Source organism: Chlorocebus sabaeus, chromosome 10 (assembly GCF_047675955.1).
Source record: "Chlorocebus sabaeus isolate Y175 chromosome 10, mChlSab1.0.hap1, whole genome shotgun sequence".
Lineage (NCBI taxonomy): Eukaryota > Metazoa > Chordata > Mammalia > Primates > Cercopithecidae > Chlorocebus > Chlorocebus sabaeus.
Window position 1 is genome coordinate 105,470,143 of NC_132913.1, and position 8,907 is coordinate 105,479,049.

The 8,907-nt window shown below is 57.6% G+C and overlaps 1 protein-coding gene and 1 long non-coding RNA gene across 3 annotated transcripts in view; one reads left to right on the top strand and one right to left on the bottom strand.

Moving 5' to 3' along the window:
* TNS1 (tensin 1) overlaps positions 1 to 240 on the bottom strand; it is a 205,141-nt gene extending 204,901 nt beyond the window's left edge. The window contains exon 1 of one of the 2 annotated variants that reach the window (XM_073020067.1): positions 84 to 240. In XM_073020067.1, coding sequence (XP_072876168.1) covers positions 84 to 116 — 33 coding nt within the window. In that variant the 5' untranslated portion in view covers positions 117 to 240. The remainder of the gene's footprint in view (positions 1 to 83) is intronic. The other variant, XM_073020066.1, reaches the window with a different exon arrangement.
* Positions 241 to 348: 108 nt separating this feature from the next.
* On the top strand, positions 349 to 6,031 carry LOC140712605 (uncharacterized). Its single transcript, XR_012094318.1, has 2 exons — positions 349 to 841; positions 5,567 to 6,031. It is a non-coding gene; the product is annotated as an uncharacterized lncRNA (long non-coding RNA).
* The last annotated feature ends 2,876 nt before the right edge of the window (positions 6,032 to 8,907 follow it).

Genomic DNA, 8,907 nt, shown 5'->3' on the forward strand with positions numbered 1-8,907 from the left:
GCGAAAGGATAAGGTGGCAGGGGCCGCTGGGGGACGGGAGGCTTAAGGAAGAGTAATGTCGTAGCTAAAGCAGCCAGACCTACCCAGAGCATGCAGGACAGACAGATCCACGTCATCTTTGCCGGGTCCCGTCCCTGGGGCACGCCCAGGGCCTGCGAAGAGCCCCTGAAGCTAGAGTCCCCGCGGCGCTGGTAGAAGGGCTCTCTGAGTCCGCTGCTGCTCCAGCTCCGCCAGCATCTGCTGGGCCTCTCGCCCTGCTGCCTCCAGCTCACCCTCCCTCCTCCTCCTCCTCCTCTCCCCCACTCCACCCCCTCGTCCCAGCCTCCTCTCTCCTCCCTCCTCCCAGGCTCCACCGGTGGCCTTGAGGGTCAGGAGCCCTGCTTTGCAGGGGCGTAAAGGGGACAGGGAAAAGAGACAGCTACCAGAGACAGGGCCCCCCTAAGCCGCGCCCCCACCCCGGGACACAAAACCCCTGTGTGCCACTAAGGCTCCTCCGTCTTCTGATCTGGTGCTGGTAGGCCTAGAGTCCTCCCTCCTCACTGCAGACCCCCACCCCCGGCAAACCAGCCTGGGGGCCTTCACTCCTGGAAACCTCCGGACCACTGATGGATGAACAGGCAGCTCCAGGCCCGCACAGCCGGCACATTCAGGGTGCCTTGGCCCCTCCCCCTCTCCAAGTACCCGTTCCTGCCTTCCTGGCCTCCTCGGAACACACATGCATTTGCACACACAGACTGGGACAGACTCTGGTGCCCACGCGCCAAGCTCAGAGCCCAGGACAGGCCTTAACACAGAAGAAATCAGGCCCGAGACTGGGGAAGAATGGCCCTGGCCCCAGGCTGTGAGTTTCATTCCAATTTTTTTCCTATTTCTTTTTTTTTCCCCCTTCTTTCTTTCTTTCCTCCAAACATCTGTCCCAGCCCTTCCTGCCTTTCTGAAAGGGAACCCCGCTCCAGGCTCCCGCGAGAGTATGTTTTTCTTGACTGTACCCAGGGCCAACATTTGGTTTGCATTTCCCCACTTCCTTCCCCTCCTCCCCTCTCCCCCTCCTTGGGCCCAGTTCTCCCCTCCCACCATTCCACAGGCCTCCTTCTTCCCCACAGCGTCCCCTGCCCACCAGCCCTCCCCTCCCCTTGCCCCCACCTCTGCCCAGGGACAATTGTTGGGGTCTAGAGGGTGGAAAGGAGGCTGGGTCAGAACCCAAAAGTATTCCCAGGGAGCACTAAGGGGGAATCCAGCGAAGTCTGCCCCAGGCCCTCATTGTCTGGAACCACCATGTTCCCCTCCAAAAACACCCTTCGTCTTTGAGCTCTGGCCTTGGCTGGACCAACTGTGGGTGGGTGGGGGCCAATGAATCACCCGTTCTGCTCTTTGGAGCTGTCCAGGAGAAGGAGGGAGGGCTCAGTCCCACACCCTCCTGTGGACACACACACACACAAGGACGTAGTCCAACTCACGTCAACACACAAGAGCCCGCCCAGGGTAGGCACTAGGAGACCTCTTTCCTAGACTGAGTCACTTAGCATGAAAAGTCCTCTTGCCTGGCTTCCTATGCACACTGTGCTATACATGCACCGGGGCCACATGCACAAAGGGTTACAGATCCCCTGCCTCCCTCCCCCACTCACCCAAGGCCACGCCATGCCGCTCTCCGTCAGCACCACATACCGTGCAACTACCGGCCTCCTCCTTCACGGGACCTGCCCAGCCACTTGTGCAGACTCCCAGCCCAGGGACCACCCAAGACATCTACCTGGGAAACCCCAGAATGAAGGGGAAACACTGACTCTTCATCTGAAAAAAGACTGCTGTATTCGCATACACAGGTTGTCCACGGCACCAGGAACTAACCATCTATTGTTTGGTGGTTCTGAGAAGTCAGAGGAGGACACTGAAGTGAAGTGCCAATTTCCCATCCTTCCTAAAGCTGGTACCTGAGTGAAGAGTCTTTGTTCTGTTAAAGGAGTCAGGGTCCCCTCTGCATACTTCTCCAAGTCCTTCAGAGCTCTAGGGCTGGGAAAGATCCTGCCTCTAGCATCTTTTCCCTGCCAGGATCACAGTGCTCCTCTGGACTCCCTACCCCAAGCCTACTGGGGCTTCACTGACATTTTATGTCACTGAAATGAACCAACACTGAAACGAACCACTGATCCACAGTGGGTTGGGCCTGCAGTCACGGCTGGGGATGTCCATAGACAAACCTCCGCAAACCCTCCCATCTCCCCGGGCTAGAGCACCAGGCAAGCAAAGGGGAGTGGTCTTCGGGAGGCCCTTCACTGCTGGCGTCACTGAAGATGCCTACAGGCAGCTTTCTCTGGAGTTCTGAGAAATCACCTTGGAGCTTCCCAGAAATACTGGAAAACCAGACCAAAGACCAAGTCACAGCGACACCAACTTGTCTGGCCTCCCACGCAGCCCAAGGAGGCCCTGCTGCCTCCCTAGGCTCCTCAGCTAGGACCGAGAATGGAAGTGGGGGACCCTAGTGTTGGGGGTTCCCTTGGAGAAACCCTCTCTCCAGAATACCCCCATCCCCCTTCTCCAAGCCTGTGGGGTCTCTCCTGTATATTAATCGCTCATCATCAGGAAGTCCTTCCTGCTAATTAACCACCATTCTCCCTGTTGAATGTTGACTCTGCCAACTGAGGTGTCTCCAACTGTGTGTAATGACCCTGTTCCAGGCTTGTCAGCCTTTGTTCCTCCTTCACAGCCTGGTGTCTACACCCCCACCCACACATGGGCAAGGACATGTCCTGTGTTTTGTATCCCCAGAGCCTGGCATATAGTAGGCAGCAGACATGGTTGAAGAATGACTCAATCACCCAATCAATTAGTCAATGGGTCCTCACATATTTTCCTCCTGTAAGTATTCACTGCTTCCTTCCCAAACCTTCCTTCTCTTCCCCTCAAAAGGGCCTCAGGCAGCCCTGCCTGTACACCTTTGCCCACACTTTCAGTGCCACCCTATCTGCAGCCACCTCTGCCTGCTGCCGGTGCCCCGCTGCCAAGCTCTAGCCAGTTGCAGACTCTCCACAGGCCCGGATGGTTTCGTTCATCTTGGGATCCCCACCCTGTGCCCAGACCCCTGTCTCACACAGCAGACATGGAGTACACACTGGAGGACTGGCCGGGGCTCTACACTGGCATCCAGAAGCCTCTGAACCCAGCCCCAACCCTGTGTCATCCCCACCATTCCTGCCTTCCCCCTGCATGCAGAGACCTCCCTCCGCTCCTCCCTCCAGCCCCCTGCTCAGCAGCCAGCTGAAGAAACAGAGTCAGGTCTGTGGGCTCTGGTGCTGGCCCTGGGCCTGGAGGCAGGTGGAGCCAAGGCAGAAGGAAGGGTGAGTGTGGGCAGGAATGAGCTAATGGTCTTAGAGCCTGAGCCTGGCAGGCCCTTCCCTGGGCCTCAGTTTCCTTTACCTGCAGTATAACCAGGCTGATGGCCTCCAAGTTCCCTTCCAGCTCCTCCTTCTGTGATGCCACGAGTTTCCCAGGCCAAGGCCCCATCCCCATCCAATTCAGTCTTCCTTTCCTTTGACTCTTGTCCATCAAAACATTCTTATGTCCACCCCTCTCCTACCAGGGCATTAAGCCTTTCCTTTGTCACCACTGGTCACAGCATCTGAAGGTCACAGAGCATTTTAGAGCTGTAAAGGCCTTCAAGCTCAGCTGCCCAAGGGTCACAGTAACAGCCATTGGGGGTCACCTAGAAGTTCAATGAGGGGAGCGGGCAAGGGGTCACAAGGACCTGCTGAGGGCAGGCCCCAGTTGAGGGGGACACCCACTCCTTGGTTCCCCACTACAGCATGCAGCAACACAAGCCCACATCTCCACATCTTCTGATCTGCCATAGAACCCCCATCTCCATATTTTATATAAAATATTTTTACAAAATTGAAAAAATACAAATTTGAAAGTGTTGGCTTAAAAAAAACCACTCTGAAGGCCCAAGCCAATGAGTTTGCCAGGAAGGTTAGTCTCAGGGCACCTCTAGCCTCATCCAGGCCCCTTGCTTAACAGACAGTCACACTGCGTCAAAAGAGGTGGCGTGACTCATCAGAGGTCACAGAGCCCATAAAAAGCAGAGATTCAGTCTCTCGGCTCCCAGACCCCAGATTTTGTCCCTAAACCCTGCAGCCTGCCGCCTCTCACAGTGGGGCCACTCACACTGCAGCCTTCCTTCCAGACCGTCCTGAGGGGCTCATGTCCAACAGGTAGGTGCAGAGCTGGCAATGGGGTTCTCCACCAGTGTCCAGGTATAGATCCCAACAGCACGAGACCCAGGAATCTGCACCGAAGCACTCAGCTCCTGGACCTCCACCCTGTCACACCCTCAGAATCTGATACTCTTCCCCCTTCCCCAGGCAAGATTAATACCAATTAACTAGGCACTTGGCTTGCTGCATCACCTTGAAGACTCCTACTAACCCTCGTTTTATAAATGCAGAAACTGAGGCATATAGAGCTTCAGCAACTGGCTCAGAGTCACACAGCTAGTATGATGTGTGAAAATGGAGCTCAGGGCATCTGATTCCACATCTCCCATGGATGGAGAATTTTCTTACAGCTATATGGTCACCCCAGGACTAGGGGCTCTGCTTCCATGTTGTGGTGACGTATTTACTGTTCTCTCCACTCACCTAAGGGCTGATGCTGAGGCTCCAGGGAGGGGTTCAGCCAGGTCTTGCTTGGCAGGAAAGAGTGGGGAGCCAAGGATAGTGCTACTACGTGGGTCAAGATGAGACCAACTGGCTCCCTAGTGGCTTCAGAAGAGTCAACAAGGAGAGATCTGGGTGCAGGCAGGGTCTGTCCCTTGATGCCCCTAGGGCCTCCCTTAGGTAAGCCATGCTGCCTCACCCTCATACACCTCAGCCTCTGAGTCCTGGGTGCCCCGACCTCTAGCAGAGGGCTCATGAGTGGGGCTCAAGTCCTATCCATGCCCCACCCACCAAACCCTGGCATGAGATTCATCAGCCCAGAGCATGGGGCACTACCTTCTAATGCCCACCAAGGCACCACATGGGCCAGGGGAGGCCCTGCCCCCAGCCTCCATATCCAGCACTCCTCTAGTACCAGATTGAGGTCACTCTCTTGCACTGCAGAAATGTGGGTGCTCTCTGAGAGAGAAGGCAGAGCTCCAACCAGGCCCTGCATGAGCCTCAGTATCCCCAGCTGACACGAGAAGGAGCCTCACTCACACCCCTTCCCCTACCACCCCTTCCCCATCATGCTGGGTGGGGACCGTGTCTGGGCCCAATCCCAACAGTGCTTAATAAGATCCTTCCCAGAGCTCTACTCCGCAATCTTGATCTCTTCCCCAGCTCTAATTTCCTGCCTGACTCAGGCCCCTCAAAGGCTGGAGGGAGGCAGCTGCAGCTGTTCATCCGCCCTCCCACCCCCAGCCGCCAGCTCAAATCCTGGCCCAGAAGGAAAAGGAGAATGGAGTGAAGTGGTTCCATCATCCTCTACCTCTGCAAATGAGGAGGCGGTGTTGCTAAGCAGTCTGGGGTCCAACTGACCTGATCCTGGCCGGCCATTTCCCACTTCAGGCTTCTTTTCTCAAATCTAGAAATCCAGACTTCATGGCATCTGAACTCAGAACCCAGTGGAATGTGGACAGGGCTCCAGCCCTGTGATCTGCAGCTGCAGGGCCTGCCTCTCAGCCAATCCCTGAGGACAATGCATTTTGCTGGAAGATTTCAAAGCATACCTTGGGTAACTGGAACGGAAGCCTGCTGGCACCTTTCCCCACTGCGGAACAGCAGAAAGGGAAACTGAGGCTCAGAGGTAGCACCTGGGAGAAGGAGTTAAAAGTCCAAGCTCCTAATGAAGCAGAAGGAGCCTGTGGATGGCAAGCATGGATACTGGGAGAAATCTCTCCATCTCTACATACTCTGGCCTGCCTAAGGGTCTGCAAGATCTCTGCTGGAAGCAGACAATAACAATGATAATATCGCTGTTTTTTATCAAACACCTGTTATGGAGTAGGCACAGTTAAACACTTTAAGTGCATTACCTTATTTAATCCTCACAACACTCCAACGATGTAGATATTTTCATTATCCCCATTTCACAGATGAGAAAACCAAGATACAGGCAAATCCTGTAACTAGCCCAAGGTCTACAGCTGATAAAGCCAGAATTCAAACCCAGGCGGCTGGCTCCATAGCTGGGAGTCTTAACCAGAATGGTGGACTTCCCCCTCCCCTGTGACAGGGGACCGTCCCTGTCCCAAGAGAGTGGGTCAGAAAGCCAGGACTTCCAGTCCCTGGAATTCTTCCCCTCATTAGAGGGTCCTGGGGTCCTGGGGGCTCTAGGTTATGATCTTGGGGTTCTCCTGGTCCTCCAGGGAGACTTCAAAGTTACGCACAGTTTTTCCAATTCCCTACTTTGTAGCTATGCCCCCACCTCCACCTCCACTCTCAGGTCTATACTCCCCCCACCCACACACATAAACACGTTACACACCTGCTGAAGGCAACGTCAAGCATCTTCTCTGAGAATCCCAGGGAGACTGATATTCAACCAGGACACGCCCACCCACAGCACTGCACGTTCCCCAGACCCCTGCTCCTGCCCCCAACCCAGCTGCTGCTCCCTCCCTGGCGCCCCAGCCCCCATCCTCTCCCTGTCCAGTTCCCTGGTCCCTCCATCCTCCTGCATAAGTGGGAAATCCCTCCTGCCATTCCCCAGCCGCCCCATTCCCGTGTCCATTTGACTTCCTTACCTCGGTGCCTTAACTCGGCGGCTTCTAGGGATTGGGGAGCAGGTGGCATTTCCAGGAACCCACCTTCTCTTCCCACGGAAAATTGAGAGGGATGCTTAAAACCCCAGGAACTTTACTCTGTATCCCCAAATCCGCCGCCCTCCCACAGACTCTGGTGCTATCCTTCAGACTTCTGATCCAAGCCCAAGACACTCAGGGGTGTGCGCTGGGGGAGGGGCAGCAACTCCCCTTCCCGGATCCCAGCAGTCTGGGTGGTGACTCCCCCGGAGTCCCAAACTCTGCTGAGAGCCAGGCTGACGACGGCCAAGACGGAGGGTCCCTGAGAGTGGAGGGTAGTAAGTCAGATCGAATGCCCAGGAGACTGCGGGAGGGAAGCGGCTGGGAGGGAGGGGGCGGGGGGTCGGAAGGGGCCAGGTGTTGCCGAGACCTTTTACCTGGCTGCGGAGGCAGAAGCGCAGAGGCAAGAGGCACGAGAAGAGGTACTTGCCCCATCGGATCACGCAGGAGAAGCACCAACTCAGCCGAGTCATGCTGACCCCTGGAGTGGGCGCCTGGGGCGCGAGGGTCGGGAGAGGGGGACCCGCCGCTCCTGGCGCAGAGTTCCGGGATTGGGGCGGTGTAGGAAGGCGGGCGCCCTGCCCTACCCTGTCCCCGGTCTCCCGGAGTCTCAGCCCCGGAGGAGCAGCCGGTGTCCTGCCCCCTCTAGCGGGAGAAGCGGGGCGTGAGGCCTGCGGCGCGGCCCGGACTGGGCTCCATCTCCGGGGAACCCCGGCGGGGTGCGGGCGGCAGGGGGCTTGCACCCTCTGAGACTCTTTCTCCGCGTCTTTCTCCTCCCCTGGTGGCGTGACAGCCTCCGCCTCCTGCTTCCCGGGCGCGCTGCGGGGAGGGTGCCGGCACCCCGGCAACTTCTGAGGTTCGGGGAGCCGCACGGGGGAGGCCGGAGGCGACTCGGCAGAGGCGGCGCCCGGCGCCGGGCGTCCACCTGCGAGGAAGGAGCGGCAGCCGCGGGAGCCGGGGCGGCGGCGGCAGCATTGTGCTCCTGGCTGCAGTGAGGGTGTGAGCCTGCGTGTGTGAGTGAGTGTGGATTCCCTCCAGAGCCCACTCCAATTCCCATATTGCTCCCCAGGGCATAATGTAATTAACTTAAACGGAGGCCTGCGGCTTCCATGACCCAAGTAGACACATCCCTGTGCCAGGCGTGCACGTGGGGACTCTGTGCACAGTCTGGACCAGCTGTCCAGTCCCACCTCCAACCTCTGACCCTGGCCACACACTCCGACTCCTCAGCCAGGATCTCTCTCTAGCCAACTCAGTGTGAGGGCGCTCAGACATTCAGCACATCCAAAGAGCCCCTACAGGTTGGAAGGGACCCTGCCTGGGAGAGAGGAGAGCTGGACCAGCACTTTAGGACTGGAGCTGCACTTGCCTGCTCTGGGTTCAAGGCCTCAATTTCCCATCTTCTCCCTTCTGCCTGCCCTCTGCTACCTCTGCTGTGCTCAGCTGAACAGAGGATGGGGGCCTCTCGGGAATATTGTGTGAGGTCATCCTATTAGGACCCTAGAACTAGGGAGAGGGAAGGAAAAAGAGGGGAGGTGGAGGTCCTGGACTCTGGAGAGAGATGGGGAGAGACACAGAGACAGGGAGACAAAGGCAGAAAGAGGCAGGCGGAGACCCACAGACAGACTGCAGAGAGCTGGAGGGGCACCCATGAGCGTTGCTCGGGGTTCTGTGACTGCAGAGAAAGTGGGAGGGCAGGCAGCCGGCCAAGCCGGGAGAGAATGGGGCGGAGGAGCTGCCAGGGGGCCTCTTCCCAGCAAGCGCCACTGGAGCCCAGCCAGACCCCTCCCCCATCCCCCTGGGGCTGGGCTGCCCTAGCACCATCTCAGGGCCATTTTTCCAGATGATGCTGCCTCCCTGTCCCCTTCCTCTCCTGCACCAGCCACGGTCCCTTTCCCCCCGTGTGAGCAGAAGACCTGAAAGTTTCTCAGCTAGCTCACCCCTGCCCCCAAGCTCTCCTCCGCCTGCCCCCCACGACAGACTCCTCAGGCCCTGCCCGTCCCCATTGCAGCTCCCCACCTCGAGACAAGGCAGTGGGGTTCAGCATTTGGGGGAGACTAGCAGGACCCAGGGAGGGAGAAGGAAGAGGATCCTGCTGGTGAGTAGATAGAGAGGGGGGAAAGAGA